This window comes from Papio anubis, chromosome 4, assembly GCF_008728515.1.
Source record: "Papio anubis isolate 15944 chromosome 4, Panubis1.0, whole genome shotgun sequence".
Taxonomy (NCBI): Eukaryota; Metazoa; Chordata; class Mammalia; order Primates; family Cercopithecidae; genus Papio; species Papio anubis.
The window spans coordinates 41,208,112-41,235,793 of NC_044979.1; the positions used below are offsets into that span (position 1 = coordinate 41,208,112).

General features: G+C 38.1%; 1 protein-coding gene across 4 annotated transcripts in view; it reads right to left on the reverse strand.

Moving 5' to 3' along the window:
- Nucleotides 1–6,374: 6,374 nt before the first annotated feature.
- CFTR (CF transmembrane conductance regulator) overlaps nt 6,375–27,682 on the reverse strand; it is a 185,301-nt gene continuing 163,993 nt past the window's right edge. For 3 of the 4 annotated variants that reach the window (XM_021935087.2, XM_031664846.1, XM_031664845.1), the window contains 4 exons: nt 22,504–22,593; nt 10,196–10,368; nt 9,479–9,584; nt 6,375–8,136 (listed from right to left, as the gene is read on the reverse strand). In XM_021935087.2, coding sequence (XP_021790779.1) covers nt 7,936–8,136; nt 9,479–9,584; nt 10,196–10,368; nt 22,504–22,593 — 570 coding nt within the window. In that variant the 3' untranslated portion in view covers nt 6,375–7,935. 4 annotated transcript variants of the gene reach the window in all.

Consider the following 27,682-nt stretch of genomic DNA (forward strand, 5'->3'; position numbering starts at 1 on the left):
TGACATACGATTGACTGTGAGCTGATAACTATTGAAGTTCAGTGACAGGGGTGTGACGTTTATTATACTCTATGTCTATCTTTGTATCTATTGGAAATTTTAAACAATTAAAGTTTTAATTGACCAGAAAATGTAAAAGAATGTAATGGTCGTCTCAGGCTCACTTGGAATGTTTGACTTCTGTGGCTCAATAGCTTGTCAACATTGCTTGGTTCAAATGCAAATGCGTGGTGTGAGCTCCAAGCAGGAAGGAAGCTGTGTTTGTGCAAGGACGCACTGGTTCCTGGTTTGGCTCCCCAAGGACACTGGAGTATCTGATCCAATTGGGAGATAAGAGAAAATAAAAATCATAATTTTTTCCTTACAAGAGGATTGCCTATGATGACAAATTTGCTCACACAACTTCTCTTTTAGAATATGAATAAGCCCATGGTACCTGCTGCCACTGAAAAGGCAAAGCACAAGAGAGATCATTATATTTAAATTAGTCTTATTTTTAATTAGCTTACAGAATATTGACAAAAAATTATGGCCAGTCAATTGTGGCCAAATGCATTGATCCTTTCTTTTAATAAAACATAGAAAGTTTATTTCTTTACAATTTTTGGTAAATTATGACTTAAATTTCATAAGGATTAATTACAAGGTAGATTTTTAAATTTCTTGTATGAGTGTTTGTGTCAATATTCATCAATTCAGTTTTGGTTTCATTTATCAGCACATCATTGCTGATAAAGATTGCTCCTTCTATTATTCCATCAGTGACAAAGGTGAATGCGAAGAACATAGTTAAAGAGCAATTTGTACCCCAAAACTATTCAGGCTTCATTTCTACTATTCCAAATGTGGCTTACAGATAAAATGTCTTTGAGATTCACTTACATTAGTATGTGAGGCTCTGTACTCATTTCTGTTGTTGGCATGTGTTCTTTCGGGAAATTGGCTGACTTAACAATAGAACCAAATCTCCACAAGGTGGCAGTTTTTGAAGATAAAATTGTACTTTGTGGACAGATTCTGTACTTCAATGAAAAGAAGATGTATTGGAACTGAATGAATCATAACTTTTGATCCAAGTAACTTTTTTAGAATTAAACCCAGCATTAGCATATTCACTTAAAAGTTGTTGACCACCTTTCATAATGTACTTAACCATTTTACAACTAGAGAAACTGAAGCAGGATATTTCCCCGACGCCTTCATGGGATATGAGACAGGGGTGCCTCATTTACCCAGCCCTCCCTGTCTACCCCTTGTGGGAGGGAGCGTGCGAATGAATGAGTACAGAACCAGAACAAGCGAGCGCAGGAACCAGACAACCGCTTTCAGGTGTGGGCAGCGGCAGACTGTGCGGGGCCCTGCGGCAGCATCCAAGCAGGAGTGCCTGCGAGCCTGGAGGCCAGACGGTGTGTTACAGTGCTCTTTTAGCTCTGCCGTCTGCGGACGGCTTAAGTGTTAACAGCTCAGTGAGCTCTTTGCCTTTTCATGTGAGGCGGCTGCCCTCCACCAGCAAGGGCAAAGAGCCAGTGTGACAGCCTTTTGTATTCATACTCGTGGCCTCCAAGCTCTTGTGTGGCGTCCAGGAAAAATGAGGTCACATGAACGAATTGAAGGATGGTAAATGCAGGGGATTTTATTGGTGATGAAAGTGGCTTTCGGTGGGAAAGGGAGCTGAACAGGCGACAGCGCATATAGGTAATCTTCCCCTGAAGTCTTGCCTTCTGTCAGATTCTTCTCCAAAGTATGCTGTCAAGCTGTCGCTCTGAGGTCAAGCCACTTCTCTCCAATGTCCAGTTATAGTCCCATCTACCAACTGAGTCAGGGGTTTTCATAGGCACAGGATGGGTTGGGGCAGGCCGTGGGGAGTTTAGAAAAAGGCAACATTCGAGTGGGAAAACAGGGATGGAAGTTCTCACTTTCAGCTGCAGTTTCAGGTTTTGCAGATTGAGGGCGGGGTTTTGCCAGGGACTCGCCCTTTTCTGCCTAGAATTTCTCTGCCCCCTGTCCCTATCAATACTGAGTTATTAAAGAGCAATTGAGTATTCCCACAATATGGAATTAAGGATAAACCCAAAATTTTGCCAAGACTTCTTCCTTCTCTGAGAAAGTACACAGGTATTGAGTCCCTGTTCCCTGTCAACTGACAATGACTAGGGTCTCTTAGCTCTGCACACTGGGAACAGCTTCTAATTCCTAACCTAACCATTTGGAGTTCTCATGCTCCAATGTATTTGTCTTGCATTTGTAGGTTTTTTCACTGTATTTTTAAATAGGGAATTGTGATTGTCCACACCTGTTTTAACAGGTCAAACAGGTTTTTACATTGAGCTCTTTAAACCTCATTTTAAATTGTCTTCCACATAGTATTTGAGGTTCTTTCTTTAGTGAATTACTAAAATATTTACTTTGGGGGTTTTATTAGCCTTTCACTCGAATAGGTAACAATTTCCCAACCATGGAAGGTCCCAGGTTACTGGAAGGAAGCGTATTCATTTCAGGTTTTGGCTTTTTTTCCTCATAATGAAGATAAACAAAGTGAAACAACTAGGAGATAAATTAAGAAAGTGTGTGTCAGATAGGAGTGGGCATAGACAGGGACAAGTAAAGCCCCCAAATCAAGACTTCAATACAGAAAACAAACAAACAAAAAAACAAATAGAAAGTATGTGACTAAAATAGTTTATTTTATTTTTTTAAATGCAAAAGAGGAAAGAAAATTTGATATGAGGAAAAGTCAAGTATCAGGATATATAAAAGCTAATATATAAATGAAATGAACACCAGCAATGGTAAAAGGGACAGAAGCTAGAAATTTGTAATTTAAGGTACTTGCACTGATATGAAATGGAATATTGTTATTTAAAGGCACATGAATCACTTGTAAATGTTTATTGCCAACTGTAGAGGGCAACCACTAAAAAAGGTTAAAAAAAGAATTGCTGTGTTAAGAAGGTGAGAAAATAGAATCCTGTAAAATGCTCAACAAAAGTTAAAAAGGCAAAAAAATGGGGAAAGTAAAAATAGGAATAAAGAAAAAAGGAAACAAACAGAAAACAGTAATAAATATGGTAGATATTAATCCAATTATGTCAATAATCATTTTAAACATCAAGGGCTAAAAAACAAAGATTGTAAGAGTGAATCAAAGAGCAAGACATATATGATGTCTGTAAGAAATCTAGTTAAATTTAAAGCCCCAGGTAGATTAATAAAGGGATGGATAAAGTTATACCATGCTAACAAAGGAAATCCAATAAAGGAACTCAACAATAAGACACAACCTGATCAAAACACGGGCCAAAGACCTTAATAGATACCTTGCCAAAGAAGATATACAGCTGGCAAATAAGCATATGATAACATACTCCACATCATGTCATCAGGGAAATGCAAATTGAAATAACAATGAGATACCACCACAAAATTATTAGAATGGCCAAATTCTAAAACACTGACAACACCAAATGCTGGCAACGATAAGGAGAAACCAGAACTCCCATTCATTACTGGTGGGACTGTAAATGTTATAGCCACTTTGAAGACAGTTTGGCAGTTTCTTACAAAACTAAACATCTTTTACCATATGATCCAACAATTAAACTCCTTGGTACTTACCCAAAGAAGTTAAAAACTTACATTTACACAAAAACACACACACAGCGATGTTTTAGCAGCTTTATTGAAAATTGCCAAACCGTTGAAGCAACCAAGATGTCCTTTAGTAGGTCAATGAATAAACTGTGGTACATCTGACAATAGAATATAATTCAGCACTAAAAAGAAATGAGCTATCAAGCCATGACAAGAGACGGAGGAATCTTAAATGCATATTACCAAGTGAAAGAAGCCAATCTGAAAAGGCCACATACTGCATAATTCTAAGTAGATGACATTCTGGTAAAGGCAAAACTATGGAGACAATAAAAAGGTCAGTGGTTGCCAAAAGTTAGGGGAGAAAGAGGAATGAATACGCAGAGCACAAAGTATTTTTCGGGCAGTGAAACTACCCTGTAAGATACTGTAATGGCAGTTAACATGTCATTACACATTTGTCCAAACCCATCAAATATAAAATACCAATAATGAACCCTAATGTAAACTATTGTGTTTGGGCACTAATAATGTGTCAATGTAGGTTCATTGGTTGCGTTAAGAAAAAAGTGACTGAGGCAGGTGTCTCAATCGATAGAGAGTTGTTTAGCCAAAGTTTGCAGATGCACCCAGGAAGAACACAAGCCAGAGGAGCATCTGCGACCTGTGCTTTTCCAAAGAGGGTTTGGGAACTTTAATATTTAAAGAGTAAAGTGCAAACATGCAGAAGGAGGAGGAGGGAGGGTAGGCAGTGAGGCAAATGGTTCCATTCAGGTGAGGCTCTGGTGAGTGTTCAGTAAATCCAAATTTTATAGGTAAAAATAGGGAGTAGAGGAAAAGTCAATTATGCGTTCATTGCAAGGTAGACAGCGGGATGATTTCTAGTCTTGCCCTTGTCCTGTGCCTATGAAGACAAGCTGGTAATTGACATTGTCGGGGTGAAATTCAGCATAACTCAGTTTTAGGGATATTTTATAGGAGCGATATGTATCCTAAAAGATAGGGGCTCACAAGGATTTTTCTTGGGAGCAATTGTAAGGGAGGCCATTTCAGGAGATATGTAGTCTTCTATCATTGTGGAAACCTGGTGTATGGATGAGGCTATCACACAGGATTGTGAAGTTACAGCTACTGTTAGGGAACAAAAGGAAGGGAATATTGAGTAATTCAGCTCTGAAGCTTAACTTTCCCTTTGGCATAGTGAGCTTGGGGTCTTGAAATTCCATTTTCTTTCACAGTTGTAACAAATGTACCACTTTAGTGTGGGATGTGGAGTGGGGGAGGCTATCATGTATGGAGGAGTTATATGTGAACTCTCCATACTTTTTGTTCACTTTTGATGGGAACCTAAAACTGCCCTAAAAAACATAAAGTTCAGTAATTTTTAAAAAAGAACTAAACTAGAACATGCTCTGAGACTGCCCTCTTGGGGTTACGTGTGGAAACAAACCTCTCCAAGAAAGAGAACACAGGGCCGGAGGGCCTGGCATTCAGTAGGGATCTGCAGTTCGTCCACCACATGCTAGCAACTGCACATTTCATGAAGAAGCTCAACAGGGAAGCAAAAAAGGAACTAAAGAAGCCTCATCAATTTAAAAGAGGGATTTGGACAAAGAAAAATCCATGCAGGTGCCAACACAGAAATAGTATTTTCCTTGATGAAGTTTTTTAAGTTATCAAGAGCTATGAGACAGCTAACACTCTTTGAAAAAGCTTTGAAAGAAACAGATGGACACTTGCAGAATATAAATCTTTTGTGTTCTATAAGCCTCCATTTTAAAATAAAAATAACTTCAAACATATCCTAAGTCATGAAAGCAGGGACATGAAGAAATATTTGTACACCCATGTTTATAGAAACATTATTCACTATATCCAAAAGGTGGAAGCAAACCAAGTAGCCAGTGATGGATGAATGGGTGAGGAAAAATGTGGTACATATTTATAGAGTGGTCCCCCCATCCAAGGTTTTGCTTTCTGTGGTTTCAGTTACCTGTGGCACAGTACAATAAGATATTTTGAGAAAGAGAGAGACCACATTTGTATCACTCGTGTCATAATATATTGTCATAATTGTTCTATTTTATGATTATTGTTGATCTCTTACTGTGCTTAATTTATAAATTAAACGTTATACATATGTATGTATGTATAGGAAAAAACATAGTAATCAGGTTCAGTGCTATTGGTGATTTCAGGCATCCATTGGGGGTCTTGGAACATATCCCCTAAGGATAAGGAGGGACCACTGTATAATGAATATTATTCAACCTTAAGAAGGAAGAAAATTGACCCATGTTGCAACATGGTTGAGGCTTGAAGACATTATGCTAGATGAAATAAGCACAAAAATACAAATACTGTATGATCCCACTCCTATGAGGTCCTTCCAGTAGTCAAAATCAGAGACAGATAGAAAAATGGTGGTTGCCAGGCATTAGAGGAAAGATAAATGGGGGGATATTGACTAACGGGTAAAGAGTTTCAGTTTTGCAAGAAAAAAAAGTTCTGTGGAAGGATGGTGGTGACATTTGCACAACCATGTGAATGTACATAATGACACTGAACTGAATGTTAAGATGGTTAAAATGGAAATTTTTATGTTATGTATGTTTTACCATAGTTTAAAAAGATAACTAAAAATGTGTGTTCTAATTCATGTGAGATTCTCAAAAGAGGCTATATCTAAAAGACAGATTCATGTTTCATGTTCCATGAAGCTTAGAGATTGGAGTAAGAGACTGACGAAACATGACAAGTGAACGCATCTGAAAACAATGAAGTTTCACACAAATGTACGGATTTTATTGACAAGTGATATTTTCTTACAGTAATAAATACAATGCAATCTTCTTAAGAGTCAGGTTGGAGTTAGGAAGGCAGTGTACCCTTCATGGGAACAGTCAGACTGGTGGTACCATCTTCTTCAGAACTGCATCTAAGAGGGAACCTGTGTGCGGGCTGGGAATCACACAGCTGTGGGAAACAACTGCATCAGCCCCAAGGCTTCCCTCCAGACCTAAAGGTGATTCATGGCCCCTGGTTAATATCACCCTAGGTTCTCCCCTGTCCCAGTTTTAACATAATATATCATAAAAATAGCTATTGCCATAAAAAGTCAACATTTCAAATATAAAAATTATTTTATACAAATATAATTCATAATTATTCTTTTAAAATACAGCATTGTTACATATGTTTGAAACATTATTAAAATAAATATTTCGCAGAGAAAAAATTTTGCTTCACAAAATTATAAAACAGAAGCATATAAAACTAATTCATGATTGGTGCTTCTTCAGGGTGTGTCTCATTCTCTCTTAGTGTAGGCAGCATGAAGTACATACATCTAGCCTGAAAACATACCACCATCACCCTAAATGCTTGGAATTCATGTGTATCTACCCACAGTGCCCATGGCCTATCTACTCACACATCCTCTACTTGGAGCTTCTGTGGAAAGAAGGGCTTTCCTGTGGCAATTTGCACTAACATACTTTTCCAGTCAACCTCTAGTTCAGAGGTCTGTGAGCTTGTCACTTTCTGGAGTTTGCGAAAAGGCATATTAACTTCTTCATCAAGGGAACCATCCTGTCCCCTGTGTAAGACTGTAACAGCCCTTTTCCCAGGTAAGGAAAGTATTGTGATTATCTGAAATATCGAGATTGTTGGTAGACCTGGACAATACTAACCCTGATTTCCAGGATCTGGAAGTTCTCTTTCCTGACTGCTCACTAGATGTTGAATGGGCCATATTTTGATGTGCAGTCTTGTGGTTCCTGCAGTATTCTAATACTTGCTTGGAAATGAGATAGTTGGAATGCTTAGCAAACAATATAGTTGTGTTTCTAAACATCATGGGGAGAAGAAAGAAAAAGGAATACAAGCTTATATAAACCGCCTAAGTTTCCAGTTATCATTATTTAATCATAACCCTAAGAAGTATGATTTCAGTTCTTCTCCAACACTACAAATTAATGAGTTTCACTAGACAATAAGTTGATCAACTAGGCTGATTGACATTTATAGCTGTCTTTCCAATTACTAACACATGGCAAGGGTTTTCAGGAAAATCTGCCTTGCAAAACACAAGTGGTAAATCTTCAAGGATTTGAAGTACCTTTTACACAATTTGACCATTGCCAGGAAGCTATTTATCCAGACCCATATCAGTGTCCTCAATTCCTCTTACCAAAATGTTTCTTTTTTTAAAAAAAAAAGGTAATTCATCTTTGTTTTCTGAGGCAGAGGTGACTGTTCTACAAGCTCCAATTCCATGAGGTGACTGTCCCACGAGCTCCAATTCCATGAGCAAATGTCTCATGTCAACATTTAGGCTGCTCTCTAAAGCCTTGTATCTTGCACCTCTTCTTCTGTCTCCTCTTTCAGAGCAGCAATTTGGGGCTGAGACTTGCACTTGCTTGAGTTCCGGTGGGGAAAGAGCTTCACCCTGTCGGAGGGGCTAATGGCTTGCCGGAAGAGGCTCCTCTCATTTAGCAGTTTCTGGATGGAATCATACTGCCGCACTTTGTTCTCTTCTATGACCTAGGGAAATGGCTGTTAGTGAGATCTGGGACAGAAGGCAGGTCAGACTACAGCAGGGACAGAAACTGGCACAGGCTCAAAGGAAAATAAAAGTCAAAGAATGCAATGTCCAGAGCCTTGCATTTTGAACAATCAGGTATATCACATTTAACTGCTGTGTCCTTTTGCTCTAAGGAGGTTCTACCATCTGTGAAATTAGCTATGATTTTCTACTCAGCAGCTGGAAGATTCTTCAGGGAGGTTTAGTGGAACTGAAGGTGCTTTGAAAACAAAATATTAGGTCCCTTATATATTACCTTAAAAATGAGTGTAAGTCTACAGCACCATAAAGAGTTGAACTTCTTCAACAGTGATCTGAAGCTTAAGAATTCCAGACTAGTCAGGATGTCCCTGAGTTTAATACACCTCCTTGGCTTGTTCAAGTTGAGCAAATCCAAGATCAGACAATAGAGGACTTTACTTAGATTCTTGAACTTGTCCATGGCAGGGCAAGAGGTTGTGAGTCTGTCCCCCTAATTTGTTACTTCAAGCTTAGTGATAATCATGGTAATAACAAGCCTTCAGCAAGGAAACCATTTACTTCCAGGAGGCTCAAAAGCCTGAACAGAAATGACGTGATACATCATCCTCAGAACTTCCTTGTGACTAAACCATAGAGAATTTGTAAACATCACTTGAAAGAATCTGTGACAGTTTTATTTTGTTTTAATAAAGACAGATGGGGCCTCACTATGTTGCCTGGACTGATCTTGAATTCCTGGCCTTAAGTAATCCTCCTACCTCAGCCTCCCAAAGTGTTGTGATTACAGACGTAAGCCACTGTGCCTGGCCCTGTGACAGTTTTTTAAGAACAGTGAGAAGGTGGTTGAGAAAGGTACTACCTGAACCCAAATCATGGCTAGAAAAATGAAATGTGCCTCTCAACTTTGTCATTAATACCATAAATTAGACTGCAAGACAACTAGGCCTGTCCCAGACCACATCCATGGGAGATTTAGTTATTGAAAGAATCATAAGGACCTTTTTAAAAATCTTAAACAGTACAGTATTTTGTATGGCTTGGTCCCCAAATAAAGGGCTCAAAAATTATATATATCCTATTTATAAATATAACTTAGTAATATGCTGCCATTTTAGATTTACTGTATTTCAACCTCACCACATGGCTCAGATCAAAGTGAAAAACTTGTGCGGCTATTTTGAGTAAAACTGGATGGCTGTATGACACATATTTTTGAAAAGAACTTGTACATTGTTACAATTTGCAGGAACTATCACACCTGAGATTGTTATCAAGCATTACAAGGGAAACAAGATCTTAAGTAAAGTTATAAAGACTCACCAAAAATTGTTGGCATTCCAGCATTGCTTCTATCCTGTGTTCACAAAGGATTACTGTGCAGTCAGCAAATGCTTGTTTTAGAGTTCTTCTAATTATCTGGTATGTTCTAGAAAAGAAAGAAAATACTATACATAATATCACAGAACAGTAATTATCTGTATTTACTATTACTAATAGTAATTATGTCTATTGTTCTATTAATTTATCTCTTTAAATTACTTCTTTCTTTAAGTTCTTTTCACATAATGTTGATATAGAGTTAGCCACAATCAGCTTTTCAACCATGGGGTAGATTCTAAGTATCCACAAATAAACAGGACAAATATTTCGAAGAAACTTTTATAAATGAGTATATTTTTCATTATGTAGATTCACCAGTACTTCTTTATTTGGGGCTATAAACATGCTTATGGTGTAAATGGGATACAAAGGCAAATCATAAGGATCATATTATGCCCATGTATTTAAAAGTTTCATCATGTATTGACAAGGGGGAAGACTTTGTATGAAACTAAAAACTATCTTCAGAAGAAAACACAAGACTCTTAGATAAGGAAATAAGCATTTATGCTCATTTCCACTGGGCAATTATTTCATTTCCTGGGGGAGGCCCCCACTTACAGAATGATAGCCTAATAGAAATATGTGTTACCATGAAGCAGGCATAATGATTCTGTTCCTATTGCGCTATTAAGTAACAGAACTTCTGAAACTCACACTGGATCCAAATGAGCACTGGGTTCATCAAGCAGCAAGATCTTCGCCTTACTGAGAACAGATCTAGCCAAACACATCAACTGCTTGTGGCCATGGCTTAGGACACAGCCCCCATCCACAAGGACAAAGTCAAGCTTCCCAGGAAACTGTTCTATCACAGATCTGAGCCCAACCTGCAGTTAGAGAAGGTAGTTCAGATACCACAGAGTTAAAAACACTCAAGCGGTCGACATTCTAAAAATAAACACGGGAGTTCTGAAAGCTTATGTTTTTCATACCAATCCCTCTACCCCCACTACGTGCCACCATTTGAATTTGATTGAGCAAAAGTCTATTTATTACCTTGACAAGTCTAAAGAATCAGTCTATAACTTGTTTTATCTTTGTAGTTCATTCATTAGGAAACTTTCAATGAGTGCCTATTATGTGCCACGTATCCCAAAAGGTAGTAAGGAAACAATACGTGGTACATGGCTCTTGTGAGGCTCAGGGTTTATAAAGGTGTACCTAAATTATTCCAACACAACTGAATGCATGCTGGAAAAGATAATACGTATACAGAGGATTACTGTATACTGAAGGCATACTGCAGGTATGCCCTCTAGTATGACATCCTATGTAGACAGAAGATAGAATGCAGCATAAAGGATGGAGGTATGACATCATCCTTGGTGCTATGTCCCATCTTCTACTCTGTCATGATTGAGGACAAAAGATAGCATAAAATAATCAACTGTGGGGTTTTTAAAATTACATATGGAAAATTGCTATTCATCTTTTGAAATCATAAAAACTAACTGTAACAAATAGATAAAAATATGAAGTAAAAAATACTGGCATTAAAATAGTGGCATAACACTAGGACATATAAAGCCTCTTAGATATTGGGGTAGAAAATGAGGGCTGTATTAGGGTCAATGACTTTTTTTTAAGCTAGACAGTAAAAGTAAAGTTTGAAAATGCAAATGAGATATAGAAACCCATTCTATCAAAATATGACAGTTATTGAAGTATTGGATTTATCGATTATTCGAATAAATGTGCATTAAATGTTTATTTTTGGCAAGTACTCCTGAGTGTATGAAGGCCAAAGAGATATACAGATGATTGTCTCCTGCCCTTGAGAAGTCTAGAATTTAGTATCAGGAGGTAAGATGGGCTCCCACCTGACTGTAATGGAGAATGAGACAATGGCCTCAGAAAGAATCTTTTGATTTCAGAGTTAAAATCAGAAATGGCCCAAAACACTGTGTTTGTTCATAAAAAATTAACTGTGTGTCCATCATCTTACCAGGAGATTTTAAGCCTCTTTGATATTGGGGTAGAATATGAAAGTTGTGTTAGGACTAATAGCTTGTTTTTTTAAGCTGGATAGGAAACAAACAAAACACATTTGAAAGTATATTGCACATGATACTCCTTTCCTTGGTTGGTTTTTCATTAAAGTAATCTCACCTTGTGGAAATTAATTAAAGTTTGAGAAGAGTTTCTGGTATGGTAGGAAATGTAAGCACATTTATTCGACAAGGGGGACTACTCTGATGTATCCCCGAAGACTCAAACATAAAACTTAGAAATACAAGTGCTGAGAATTTGAATAAAGGGCATTGGGCAGGGAGTTAGAGGACCTGTGTCTTTCTTTGTGCCTTCAACGTTTTTTATTGTTTCAGTCTATGAAGCTAAGCTGCTATGGTCTATCTTTTTTTAAAAAACAGAAACAAAATCCCTCCCTTGTTTCTAGGTTCTCCTTTAGCTATCATTCAACATCTGCCTATTTAGTCATCTAGAAATCTCAAGAAATTAATGTGCATCTGTCGTCTCTACTGCTTCACACCACAAGAATTTTTCTTTCTTAAAACATCTACTCCTTGGCTTAAGAGAAACCACACACTCTATGACCATTTCTTCCTATTGTCATGTGTGAACAACTCTCCCTCTTCCTGCCCCCTTGAATATTAGTCTTTGTCATTTCCAACTCTCCAGACTCTCCTCTGAGATCCCAGTCATTTTCAGGGAATTGAGGACCACCTAAAAGCTAATAATTTTCAAATCTTTATCTCAATCCCTAGACTTCTTCCAATTACTTTTTAAATCATTTTCCTCCTTACCAACTCTATTACAGTGACCCCAGTCTGGGTCATCATCATCTCTTAGGCATCATCCTACAAATCTCAATTAGTCAAATTGCGAGTGCACCATACAAACACCCCAGGGATCTTCCAAAGATGTAGGTTTGACCATATCACTTCTGTTTTAAATCCTATGGTAGTTCTCCTCCTGGTGGAATAAAATCTAAGGTCTTTCACCTGGTATATGAGGCATCCAAATGGAGCCCTCTTCACTCTTATTCCCAGCGGCACCAAACATCTTGTAGTTCCCTAAACACCTTGATACTCTCAAGTGATGCCATTGCTAAGCCTGACATATCCTTCTGAATATCCCTGATCATCTCTTAAGGCATTCAACCAGGTACCTAGTGATAGTAGAATTTGTGCAAGTTTCCCTCGTTAGACTGTAAGCTTCTTGAGGGTAAAAATGTGCTCTTCAGCTCTGTGTTCCTAATGCCAGTCCTGGGTAACTGTCAACCTCAACAATTCATTCATTTATCAAATAGGTACTGAGCTCCTAGAATGTGGGTGGCCAAACAAAACAGAGTTTTGATGAATGATAAATGAATCAAAACTTAAGGATGAATGAATGAGCACTGGCTTAAGCTCTGCCGTTGTAAAATGTTATCTAAGACATATCACTTTGCACGTGAGTATTTAAGATGCTATAAATTTCCCACAAAATCAAATTATAAAATTAAAAGTTCCCTAACACTGACAGAAATGATAGTACTTTAGATCAATCAGCAGTATTTGAGGTTTTTTTTTTTTTTTTTTTTCCCAGTCAAATTAACCAGCAAGAAAAGGTCTGGCTAAAGACTGGAGCTCTAGAGTCAAACACAGTCAGCTTTGAATCTGTCCTCTTCGGCTCATTTGCTGATGATATCAGGTGCATTATTTTAAGTCTCATTTATCTCATATGTAAAAAAATGGAGAAAATAATAATATTGATGTCAAAGGGTTGTTACGAGGATTACCAGAGATAATTTGTGGAAAGCGGCTCCCACAGAGTATGGCACATGGTAAGTACAATAATTATTAGTATTATTGGAGCCTGGGCAACTCCAAGGACATGGGCTCGGTAACTGAAACACAACCTTTGTGTGACAACAGCTTTGTAAAAATTTTCCTTCACAAGTTGCCTTGGGAATTAAATTAGCAGGAAGTACTGCAATACTGTGAAGTTAGTGATGGCCATAGTAACAGGGTGGAGATTTTGGTCAGAATGCAGTACGCTCCCTCTAGATTCACACTAGTCATACACTGATTTCCTAAGGCCATACTAGGAAAGCTGTTTGACTGTCTTAGACTTTGCACTTGTGGCAAAGAGCGGAGCAAAGTATGTTTTTCCCCAGATGAAATTCTTTATTAGAAGTAAATAATTACATAAATTTATATATAACTGTCAATATTTAGAGAATAGAATTTTTAAAATGAATGACACTAAGACTGACCAATGCAGGGGATATTTTGCAATATTCCTATCTCACTGTTTCATTCACTATGAAGTATAGTAAAAAGCTTTTTAGAATCATCTTCATTACAGAAAAGTCAACATAGTTAATAAAACTTAAAATTGAAGTCAGTAAACATTTAAGAAATTTATTAAGTGCCTATTTTCTGCCAGACATGGTAATAGGCTTTGGTGAGATAATGGAAAGCAAGATAGATTAGTAATTGTTTTTGAAAAGTACAAAGTTATTGTTACCAATCATATGTGCTGATAAGAATTCTCCTAGGGATCTTTCGGATGTAAATGACTGCTTAGTCATGTATTCCTTCAACTGGCTCTTAATGAGAGTTTATTAAATTCTAGGTACTCTGACAGACCCAAGATTCAAAGATGAGTAACAGGAGCCTCTGCCTTAAAGGAAATTATGGTCCAAAAGGGGAGAAAAATAGTAAGTGGAAAATTACTGTTCAAAGAGATAAGCACTATGGGCAAAAAACAAACAAACAGGAAATTGCTAGAGATCATCTGATTCAGTGATCTGTGGCAGTAGAATCCTTTATCCTTTAAATATGTATATATATGCACACACATACTCACACATGTATATTCCCAATATAATCTTTCTTTTCTTTTCTTTCTTTTTTTTTTCTTTCTTTCTCTTCTTTCTTTCCTTTCTTTCTTTTTTTTTTTTTTTTTTTGAGACAGAATCTTGCTCTATTACCCAGGCTAGAGTGCAGTGATGCGATGTGGGCTCACTGCACCCTCCGCCTCCCAGGTTCAAGCAATTCTCCTGCCTCGGCCTCCTGAGTAGCTGGGATTACAGTGCCTGCCACCATGCCCAGCTAATTTTTGTATTTTAGTGGAGACAGGATTTCTACATGTTGGCCAGGCTGGTCTTGAACTCCTGATCTCAGGTGATCCACCTGCCTTGGGCTCCCAAAGTGCTAGGATTACAAGTGTGAGCCACTGAGTCCAGTCCCCAATATAATCTTGTTAACACTATCATTAGAAACCATTTTTCAATAAATTTTAAAAAATATGTACAAACTTTAGCTCAGTCCTGTCCAAACCAAGAAGACTTCAAAATTACTGGAATCTAAAGTTTTCTAATTATTTTCATTACAACCTAGCATTAAAAATAAATAAATAAAAACATCAACAGTTTGTAGATATAAAGAACTTTAAGAAAAATAACTTGCCAGCTTCATGCTAATGAGCTAATAAGTAGTATGTACTTCCCAAACTGCTGTGAAAAAAGAAGAAATTTTGTTTTGTAACATGTTAAACTAAAAAAAAAAAAATGTCTAAGAGTTTGTAAAGGATTCAAAATGTTGACTTTTGCTATTGCCGTACTCTGGAATGTTATTATGGAGCAAGAGTTTGCTCTTGTGACAGAGAAACATGAAAAAAAATCATAAAAGTGAATTGCAGTTTTACTGAATAATCTGTAAGTGACAGTTATAAAAATAGACACAGTCAACTCCTTTTGATACTCTGTTTGCTACTCTGTAGATTTTTCAGGGTAAATTTTCAACTTACGAGGCCACTATTGCTGCTATTCAGCTTGTTTTCTAAAATACCTTACTATCAATGAGTAAGGATGGAAACTATTTTATAAGTAATTGAAAAAGCAAACAATTACCCAAAAAGCCTTCATTCCAAAATCAACAGACATTGTACTTAGATTACAGACAACCCTGAGATAGCCCACAGGGGTGATGCAGCTCTGTTCCCGCATCTGCCAGCTGTCCCAGTCGAGGCCCTCAGACATCTCAAGGCTCTGAGTCCTCATTTTAAAGTGAGGATGGTAATACCTGCTGTGTATCAATCATAAGGCTGTTTCCATGATTTATTACATATGAAATGAAAGAACGCCTTATTCATTCAACTGATATTTACTGAATACCATCCGTGTGTGCAAGACTACTCTAGGCCCTGGAAATACCACAATGAATAGGATAGAATCCCTGACCTCCAGGAACTTCCACTCCAGTAGGGGACATGGAGAAGTTAAAAAGTAAATCTCCAGCCAGAGTGAGAAATGCTATGAAAGGGGTGGAGTTATAGGGTACACCTAAGAAACTGAGACCTGGAGTGTCGAGGCAGATTTTTGGAAAGAAGTGATGTGTAAGGAGAGGCCTGAAAGACGGTAGAAGCAGGCAGTGAAGGGCTGGGGAGTTTCCCAGGTGGAGAACAGCATGTGAACAAAAAAGCCTCTGCAGAACAGAAAGCACATGTGCTTTAGAGAACCAAAGAACATCAGTATAACTGAATCATGGAAAGTAAGGGGAAGTTGGGCAGTGAGTGTAGAAAGCCAAACAAAGATGAAATCATGAAGGACCTGGTAAGCTACCTTAAGCAGTGTGGACTTAGTCCAGAAGGCATTAAGGAGCCATATGAAGGGAAGAAACAAGTGATCAGATGTGGGGTTTGGAGAGATCACCAGAGCTGCAAAGAGCAGAATGAACTGTTGGGGGTCAATGAAGGAAATGAGCCAGGAAGCTATTTCAGAAATTCATGCAAGTGTTAATAGTGGTGTCAGGTGGAAATGAAGAAAAGTGAATATATTCCAGATACTCCCGAGGGACAGCATTGACAGGATGTGGCATGTGGGTACCCGTGGAGGAACCTGAGAGTGAAAGACGAGTCCCAGGTCTTGGCTTTGGGAAACTGGAGGGTGGGATGTCATTCAGTGGAATTAGGAACACAGGACAGGTATGTGGTGGGGCAGGGAAGGAACACAATCATAGACATAAGGTGCTTTTCTTTTTTTTTTTTTTTTTTTTTTGAGATGGAGTCTCGCTCTGTCACCCAGGCTGGAGTGCAATGGCCGGATCTCAGCTCACCGCCTCCCGGGTTTACGCCATTCTCCTGCCTCAGCCTCCCAAGTAGCTGGGACTACAGGCGCCCGCCAACTCGCCCGGCTAGTTTTTTGTATTTTTTAGTAGAGATGGGGTTTCACTGTGTTAGCCAGGATGGTCTCGATCTCCTGACCTCGTGATCCACCCGTCTCGGCCTCCCAAAGTGCTGGGATTACAGGCTTGAGCCACCGCGCCCGGCCAACATAAGGTGCTTTTCATACGCTGAGATATCAGATGGAAAGCTCTGGGAACAGGCAGATATGGAGGTCATCAAAATAGAGATATTAGTTAAAGCCAAAAGGACACATGAAATTTCCCAGGGAAATTAAGTAAAGTGAGACAAGAACTAGGATTCTGTCAAACACCATTTAAAGGATGACCAAGTAAAGTCCAGATTAAAAAAAACATGATTATAGTTACTTTTACTTGGTACCTATATTTGCCTTGCACTGCGCTGGGCCCATTTTACATGTAAACTTGAAAAGTCACAACAATCCTACCAATTTATTGGGCCACAATGCCAGAAGTCTATTTGTTTTTCTCTCGGGATTCAGTTTCTTTTAAAATTCTCTTTTGTCTACACAGCTGGTAATTTCAGTTTGGCACCAATCTTGGAGAGAAGCTGTCTGAGCCTAAGCTGTTTTGGGATGGGTAAATTAAACTATCCAACTTCTAGGTCTTAGAAACTCTCTTTCCTTCCCTTGGTCTTGCTTTAAATTCCCCCATCAAATGACAGGGCAGAGTGCCATGGTAAAGGTCTGGACCCAGGAAATAAGGAAAAAGGAGGCTGTCTGGACCAGCTTTGGTTCTAAGCCTTCCAGCTAGTAACTAGGCACAAGTCCTCATGGCTTCATGAGATGCAGTCCAGATCAGCAAGGATAAGATTCTACACTGGAGTTGGAAGCCAAGTCCAAGCTAGAAATAAAGCATTTCTTGGCCTGGAATTGTCACTGTATATATTTTTAATTTCCATTTGGGATAATGGAGAATTATGTAGGAGGTGCTGTTGGGATAAGATTCAGGTGTTTGGCTATTTGTCATTATTCTGTTCATTTACCTCTAGAGATACTAGTCATGGCAAGGACACAGAGAGGACTAAGTGAGATGACATACATCCTGGTTTGCCCTGGCAAGTCCTGCTTTACACTGTTGTCATAATGTCCTCTTCCAGTTTAGTATCTGACACGCCCAAAAATGTCCTGTTTGGGCAAATTATATTATCAACTGTATTAGACTAAAGCCTAGGCCTCGTGACTTTGAAACCCAAATGCCTTTTCTGCTTCTCTAGGCTGATACTTGCTTGTTTGTATGCTGCTAGCAGGCTTCCTCATCAAAAACCTATCACTACTACTCAAAAAAGCACACTACTACTCAACAAAAACTCAGCACTACTACTCAAAGTGCTCATGACATTAAAGTTAGACTAACATCATCATCTTTGTGAACAGTGAATTATTAAAAAGGAGAACAGTAAAAATATAAATCTAAATATGAACTGATTAAATAAAAATCTAAACAGGTAAAAGTTTTGCATTATATTAGTATTTAAAATCATAACCACAGGCTCTAAGATTTTAGATTATACTTATGATCCTGCTTTCCTGTAAATTTTATTTTGATTTGGCAATACTTGCAGATTTCATAAAGGCTAATGTCTTCCCTCCCAAGTTTCTCTCCCATTGCATTGTGTTCCTATAGTGCATTCTCTGAAGTCACATCAAAGATCTTAAAATGTGTCACTTGCAATTTAGTTAATGTTTTCTTTAAAGCCCCTGTGTTTGCTGGGTAATAAGGAAACTTTGATAATGAAAACGGTTAATCTAAGTACATTTTATTAGGGGCATGTTAAGGTTGGGCACTCAACGGGTAAGTGTTTAACACTCACAGGCATTTCAAAGCTCCTGGCAAGGTCCACTGTGAAGGGAGGCAGAAAAGGGAAGAACATTTGGGATAAACAGAAATTGGGCTACAAGGATCAAAAGTGCTAATAGTGGAATACAGTTGTTCTCTAAGAAGACCTTTGAGGCTGAACATTTTAGGTCCCCTGATCCTATTCTGCTTCTGCCACAATCCAGACCTTTGGACTTAAGTTTAATAAAACAAATAATTTATGTTCCCCTTTTCTTTAATATAATGCTTATATTTTTAAAATTATAAGTGTATAGCTAGAGTATTCTGTTAAAGAAACCGAGAATTTCTCCAGCTCTTCTCCCCACCAAATTCCTCTGTATAATGCCCTCAATTATAATGAACCACCTGTTGGATAAACATAAGGTGTTATTTAGAAAATTTTATTCCATTTTAGTTAATATATTTCCTATATAGTGTCCTAATGCTTTGAAGGATGGCATATGCCTCATCTAGGTCATGTGGTATTTTGCCTGGCAGTGCTCACAGCCACATACCCAAAGGCAGACGATTCCTGGCGACTTCCAAAGAAAACTATAGTCATTTGCAGGTGCTCTAGAATGAGCATCACTCTTTTGTGCTAAACCTATGTTTCCCAGAGAAGTATATCAAGTCAAACCAAAGCCTCCTTCTTATAGTGGAGAACTTCAGAACTCAGATAGGGAGTAGATGAGAAGGTGTGGAGAGATGATACCTTATACTGGGAATAATCCCAGTGTAGTGGAGTTGCCTGGGTCTCTTCTAATTCATGTTTCATTGATGCACATTGATTACGGAAGGACAAAGTAGTGCTATCTATGGGTTTGCTATAAACTGAACTCTTCTGTCCCCCTGCCAAAGTCATATATTGAAATCCTAACTTCAAAGATGATGGTATTAGGAGGTGGGGCCTTTGGGAGGTTATTTAGGTCATGAGGGCTCTACCCTAAACCCATGATTTGGATTAGTGCCCTTATAAAAGACATCCCAGAGAGCTAGCCTGCCCACTCTTCTGCCATGTAACAACACAGTGAGAACACAGACATCTGTGAGGAAGCAGGCCTTCACCAGACACAAAATCTGCTGGCACCAGATTTTGAACTTCCCAGCCTCCAGAACTGTGGAAAATAAATTTTACTGTTGTTTATAAGACATCTGGTCTATGGTATTTTGTTGTAGCAGCCCTAATGGACTAAGACAGAATATTGGTACTAGGATCTGGGTACTGCTGTAACAAATACTCAATGTGGAAGCAGCTTTGGAACCAGGTAATAAGTAGAGACTGGAAGAGTTTTCAGGTACATGCTAGAAAAGGCCTACATTGCTGTGAATGGACAGTTAAAGGCAATTCTGGTGAGGGCTGCGGAGAGGAGAGCTGTAGAGAAAGCTACTGTCTTCTTACCAAATACCTAAGTGGTCATGAGCAGAATGTTTGCAAAAATATGGATGGTAAAGGCCCAATCTGATGGGTTTTCAGATGGAAATGAGGAACACGTTATTGGGCAATGGAGGAAAAGCTATCCTTGTTATAAAATGTCAAAGAACTTGGCTGAGCTGTTTGTGTCCTAGGGTTTTGTGGAAGGCAGAACATGAAAGCAGTGAAATTGAATATTTGACTGAGGAAATATCCAAGCAAAGTTGAAGGAGCACCTTAGTTATTCTTGACTGCTCATAGTAAAATTCAAAATGAGAAATGACTTTAAAATGGAATTATTGGTCAAAAGGGAAGCAGAACTTCAAAATTTGGAAAATTCTCAGCCTATCCATATTGTGAAAGATGAGAAAGCCTTCTCAGGAGAGAATACAAAGGTTGTGGCCAAATTTGATAAGGAGATTACTATGGACTAGCCATCTCAACAGAAACTAGGTGCTATGCATTAAGACAGTGGGGACATTAGTCAGCCACCTAAACAGAAGCCAGAATTTATAGTCCAAGACAATGGAAGAATGACTCCAAAGCCATTTAGAGATCTTCCAAGCCGCCTTTCCCATCATAGGTTCAGAGTACAGAAGCCTGGGGTGGGGCAGAAAGATTTCAAAGGAGGGGCTACAATTGCCCCATGCCACCTCACACTGCAGACTTCACATTGCCACCTCATTGCAGACTTTACATTGCCACCTCACACTGTAGTGTTTGCTCCTGTATTAGCCCATTTTCACACTGCTATAAAGAGACTAGGTAATTTATAAAGAAAAGAGGTTTAATTGACTCACAGTTCTGCATGGCTGGGTAGGCCTCAGGAAACTTACAATCATGGCAGAAGAGAAAGAGTTATGTCTTACATGGTGACAGGCAAGAGAGAGGGTGTAAGAGCAGGGAAAACTGCCTTATAAAACCATTGGATCTCATGAGAACTCATTCACTATCACATGAACAGCATAGGAAACCACGCCAATGATCCAATCACCTCTCACCAGGTCCCTCCCTCAACACATGGGGATTATGAAGATTATAATTCAAGATAAGATTTGGGTGGGGACACACCCAAACCATATCAGCTCCCCATACTCCATTGCCAAGCATCTCCACCACCCTAGGTGTAGCTCTAGCAGACTCCAGGGCTCATGCACTACTCTCAGCAAAACTGTAGGGGGATGGCTGCCTTCACCTAGATTTCAAGAACTCAGAGAGTCACAGGGCCCAGGTAGAGGCCCAGGGATGAGGTCATCACATAGAGCCCACAGTAGGGCAATGCCCAGTGGAGCTATGAAGGCGGGGCCACCTATGCAATCCCAGACCAGTAGAACCGCCAGGCATGCAATTGCACACTCAGAGAGCCATAGGTATGGGATTGGAGCACAGACCTGCCACAAAGAATGAGACACTCAAATCCATGAGAATAGAGCCTCCACCCCAGGGTGTCCAGAGGTGAGACACCACTCCAGTAAGCCTGGAGAGCAAAACAAAACAAATTATTCTCGAGCCTTAAAGTTTTAGACTTATAGAGACCTGTCACTCCTTTTTTCTTTTCTATTTCTCTTTTTTGAAATGGGACTGTCTAGCCTGTGCCTGTTTCACCATTTTATTTTGAAAGCACATAATAGGTTTGATTTCACAGTTTCATAGTTGGAGAGCAATCTGCCTAAAGATGAATCACACCTTAAGTCCCACTCTACCTGATTTAGCTGTTTGTGCTGATTTAGATGATATTTAGATGAAACCTTGAACTTCAGCCTTGTAAGTTGATGCTGGAACAAGTTAAGACTTTGGGGGCTATTGGGATGGAATGAATGTATTTTGCATGTGAAGAAGGCATGAACTTTGGAAGCCAGGAGTGAAATGCTATGGTCTAAATATTTGTGTCCCCCCACCCCCTCAAATTCATATGTTAAAATCCTAACCCCCAAGGTGATAGTATTAGAATGTGGGACATGTGGGAGGTGATTAGGTCATGAGCACAAAGCCCTCATGATGGGATTAGTGCCATTGTAAAAAAGACCCCAGAGAGGTCTTGCCCCTTCCATTACATGAGGACACAGCAAGAAGGCACCATCAATAAACCAGGAAGTATGATCTCACCAGACAACAAACCTGCTGGCACCTTGACCTTTGACTTCTCAGCCTCCAAAGATTGCTTATAAGCAGCTCAGTCTTTGGTATTTTATTTTAACAGCCTAAATGGACCAAGATAGGGCCTGATAGTTGGAGCCTTACTACTGAGGAGAGAAGTAGGTCCAGTCAAAAGTACCTGTTGCTCCAGGTATGTTAGGGTACTCCATTTTAAAGCTGTGCACAGAAATACACACACACAAAGTGTGTAGAATGATCTCAGCCATATCAACCATTTGTGTTGGTATAAGTTACCTCTTTCGAAATCATTTCAGTTACAGGTAGGTCCAGTCAAAAGTACCTGTTGCTCCAGGTATGTTAGGGTACTCCATTTTAAAGTTGTGCACACACATACACGCACACAAAGGTGTAGAATGATGTCAGTTATATCAACCATTTGTGTTGATATGAGTTACCCCTTTCAAAATCATTTCAGTTAGCAGCCTTACCTCATCTGCAACTTTCCATATTTCTTGATCACTCCACTGTTCATAGGGATCCAAGTTTTTTCTAAATGTTCCAGAAAAGATAAATACTTTCTATACCAATAAAGAAAAGAAGAAAAAAGTATGAATAACCTATATATCTTTTTATTTTTCCCTTATTGTATTGTAAAATATTTCAAGTGAAAAAATATTTTAAAATAAGAAACACCCGTGGACTTACCATCCAGTTCTCTCAAATTTTAATATTTTATCATGTCTGCTTTGTATCATACTTTTAAGAAACAAATATTATAGCAATATTTGGAGTCCCTTGTGAACATTTTTCTAATCCCAATGTCTTTAGAATAAATACATTGAGATAATTGTTAATTGTAGAATATTAAAAAATTTTATTCCTAGTAAGATTCCTTATTACAAGCAAATGTAATATAAAATTAAAAAGTAAAAAAAAAAAAAAAAACAAAAACAAAAACAAAAACCCGTAAGTTTATGAGTTATAATTAACTTGGTAGAACAAATTCCTAGTTTGTTAATGTATTTCTTTGGATTTCTCTGATAAGCCTAGCTTCCTAAGGGATTTTGAAATTTCTTTAACTTATGCTTATTCAAATACACATGTTTATCTCATCTATAAACCAAGGCAAAACTCTACTATCTGATCAGACAGGCACAAGAGAGAGCCTCAACTTAGAAATCAGTGGAAATGCAGAAGTCAAATATTTGCTTAACTGAATGCATGTTCCTGGTAAGGAACAAAATGACAATCTAATTCCCTGCATGGAGCATTGCACAGCTATCACTCTGAGACATCTACTTACCAGATCACCGTCTGCTTAGGTCTACCTATATTATTTTAAAATGTCTTAAAAGAAAATCACTGTCTCATTGGGGAATGCCGATGCAATAACAATAATAATATTTAGTTCTCTGTGCATAGGGGTGAATTGAAAATAATATTTTTGATACCAACATTTAGAATTTTTTTTTATCCCTTTTTCTTTTGCCTTTGGTTAATAACATCCATTAAGGGGAATTAAGAATGAAATTTCTTGAAGTGTAGTTTTTACCAATTGCCTTGAAATGAGAATATTCAGTGGCCATCTGGTCCACAAGGAACCACAGAGGCAAGTCAATCCCCAATTAATGGTGTCTGTGTCTCTCAGGCAGGAGAGTATCCTCAGCAAGTCAGCCAAGTTTACTGGGGGTCATGTTAGAAATGTCATACCCTGGGGCATACCTTATGACTTAAAGAAAAAGTTGTTGTCACATGTCTCAGGAACTCTCTAGAGAGGTCAGCTAGGAACCCTATGCTGATATTTCTCAACCTACATCAAAATCACCTTCCTGAAAGGTACCTACATTGCTTTACAGAGGTGAATATAAGAGATAAGCATATGACTCATAGGATCATAAAATATGTGATGGATATGTTTGTGTATCCACCTCCAAACTTCTATATAAATAAACGTAATGTCTGAATAAACTGAAGAGAGTAGACAAAGGTCATTATTGGAGAATTCTGAAAAACTAAAGAGAATTAAACAAGAAGCAGTGCTGAGAACTTGAGTCAGTTCATTATTTAAGCAATTGGATTTATTTAGTATATAAAGTTAAAAAGCCTTGCTGATAGAATTTTGCCATTTGCTGTTTTTTATATATTTTTCATTTTATATTGTGGTTCTTTAAATAAAAGGTTTCTAGCATTATAGAAAAGAACAGGAAATGATAATTTTAAGGGTTAACCAAGTATCAATGTATTACCTGCTACAGAAAAGTTATCTCCACCAAAAGGATGGGACCCATAGCTCCCATTTATGGCAGACTTACTATGAACCATGTCCTGGGACAGGCTCATTCTATATGTTATCTCTTTCAATCTTCATGTCAACCTCATGAGGTAAATCCTATTATGTACATGAAGAATCAGCAGGTTGGAGAAGGTAAGTGACTTGTCCAAGGTCATTTAGCTAGGAGATAGTAGGAGCTGGAATTCAAACACAGGAGTGTTTGTCTCTAAACCTGTGCCTCTCATCACCACAGCAAAATGGCTCAAGTCCTTTGTGGACCATTTTTTCCTTCCTATTTAAAGCTCAGGAAAGATTAAAGGTTGGGCAGCAGCAGTCTGATGGATGCATAAAGAGTCCATCAGTGCTCAGCAGCATATTCTTTATTTAGACAATTATCCATCCCTCTGGTCACAGGCTCAGTTCCTGGAGAGATTAGCTTCCTCTTCCTATGTAGGACCTGAGTTGAAGGGTTTTATATGGGCTACAGCTTCATTGTAACTTTCAAGGAGACTTAACACATTCAATGGAAGCACACAAACTGAAATGAAATAATGGCATTATCATGGAGGACTGCGGGAGGATGGTGGGGGGAAGGCCAAAAATGTTACAGCATCAACACAGACACAGAGTTATGAAAGGCAATGTGGCTTGCAGAGATGTTGTAGTGATGCAGTTCTGGCCTGGAAGGTATGTCTACAAACAGGAACTGAGCCTCTTTGATCCTCCATGTTTTATGAAATAGGTGCTACCTTTCTTCTCAAAGCTACTCTACCCCTAGGCCTTACCATCTCAGTGTATGGTACCTTCATTTCCTCAATCCAGAAACCTGGGAGTCATTCATGACTTATCTTTCTCCCTGATCTTCCCAAATAAAATTAATTATCAGTCCTATCTGGAGCAAGGCAAGAGCCTCCTAATTAATTTCTTTCCTTTCACTCTTGCATCTCTCCCCTTTGTAGTGAATCAAAGCAATTCACTACAACAGAAATTAGAACATTTCATTGACCTTTTAACAAACCTTCAAAGGTTTTCCACTACACTCAGGCCTTTAAGATGGCCTACACGACCCTACATGTTTTAGCCCCTCCTACTTCTCTGACTCACTTAGTACCCTTCTCCACTCTCTTCCCTTTCTTCCTGCCACCACACTGGCTTTCCTTCACTCCCTCAGCTTCTTCACACATTGGATTCCCCTTGCCTGGGAATCTCATTCCCTACCTTCTTTCCATGGACAACTGCCTTATTTAGGTTTCAAATTAAATATCACTTCCTCAGGGGTATCTTTCCTGATCCTCAAGACCAAATAAGGTCTCCCAACATATGGTCTCATAATACTCATACTCTGCTTTCATAGCTTATAGTGAGTATTAAGATTATACATGCATTTGTGAACATTTTGTTTTTAACATCCATCTCTCCTACTAGACCATAACTGCTGTGTACCCTGTCCTTAGCAAAAGCTGTGTTCGTAATATATTCTCAATCAATTCTGCCTGAATAAATAAATGGACTCATATGAAAATATAGGAAGTAAAATACAAAAACATCAAACTCAGAGTTCAGCACATGCTGTTTTTCTTCTTTCTGAAATAATAGCTATTACAACCTAGTATTTTGTTTTAGCTCAGAAAAAATATATATATACACACATACACACTATATATATGTACAGATATATGTATGTATATATATACACACGTATATATACACACAGATATGTGTGTATATATAGATATACATGTATATATCTATCTAGATGTGTATAGATATATATATCTCTCTACTGCCATATATATATATATGCACACCCATATAGATATACACACACACACCATGTATAATTCTATTAAAATGTGGCCAAATATTTATTAGTATCACAGTCTTTAAAGGAATAATACTAACAACCCATTAAAATTTTTATCATTCTCTATAATTGCTTGGGAAATGGTAGGTCTAACTTTTATTCATAATACTATAGTTTAAAAGTTTATATAAAATATCTATTGAAGTATATTGATATATATTAATTTTAGCTAAAATAGATATATATTCAACATTATGAAGAAAGAAAGCTGTTGGTTGAAATTAGACATCCCAAAGTTTTAAGTGTGGTGAATTTGATACCATTCAGAAATTCTGTAGGTCTTTTGTCTACAGTTTACTGTCTAGTGTTAGGTACTGAAGTAAGTACTCTAATTGAAAAAAAAAAATTAACTGAACAAACTGGTTCAGTTAGAATTCAATTTCATACAATTAGGCATTTCATTCCTGTATTACAAATAGTACCTGGCACTCTCTTGCTTCCAGGGGTGCCAGTGGGTGTCTTAGTTCTGTTTTATAAACTGTTTGAACTTTCCACAAACTCATCTCTAAATTTGAAAGGTCTTTGGAGGTCACCCAAGTCCTTTTCTCTGGTTTACAAATGAAACAGTCAAGGCCCTGAGAAGTTAAGTGGTTTGCCCAATGTGGTACACTCGGACTGATTTTGCAGCAAAAAATATACCTGAAACTATCAATCACACAATGGCCCTTTATCTCTCTTTTAAGAAACTTCACCAATAGGAAAGTTAGGATGTACAAATATCTGATATTTATTTAACGCCATATACGTCATAAAAAGCACTTGAGACCCAGACAAAAATAAGAGCACCATTACTCACCCTGTGACAAACCTTTTTACTACAGCTTGACTCCTCAACTCAACTCAGTGGTAACAGATGAGCCTATATGGAGTTCTCAGGGTTGCTCATGTATATTTCACTGCAACAGGCATTATGCTTTAGCATTGGATGTCAAACAAAAAACAATAAAGCAGTTTGGCTAGTGTGGTGACTGGATGTAATATAAATTACATAAGTGGGAAGAGTGACTGTTTCTCTTTAAGCGTACAATGCTGTTTGACTTTGGCTCAGAATGGAAATCTATCTGTCTGTCTATCTATCTATCTATCTATCTATCTATCTATCTATCTATCTATCATCTATCTATCTATAGTAGGTAGGTAGGTAAATAATGTGTATATATATATGTGTGTGTGTGTGTATGTGTATATATATATTTATTTAAGCTGTTTGACTTTGGCTCAGAATGGAAATCTATCTGTCTATCTATCTATCTATCTATCTATCTATCTATCTATCTATCTATCTATCTATCTATCTATCTATAGTATATATATTTAATGCCATACACACACACACACATACACACACACACTCCATGTATAGTTCTATCAAAATGTGGCCCAAATGCTTACAAATATCACAGTGGTTTGGATCTCCCTTTTTGACAATGTCTGCAACATTTTCTTATAAATTGAATCTGTATACTAAAAATCTGTTCAGTGTGAACAAATCAAGATCCTAAGTTTATGTTAGAGAATGTTTAAAAATAAG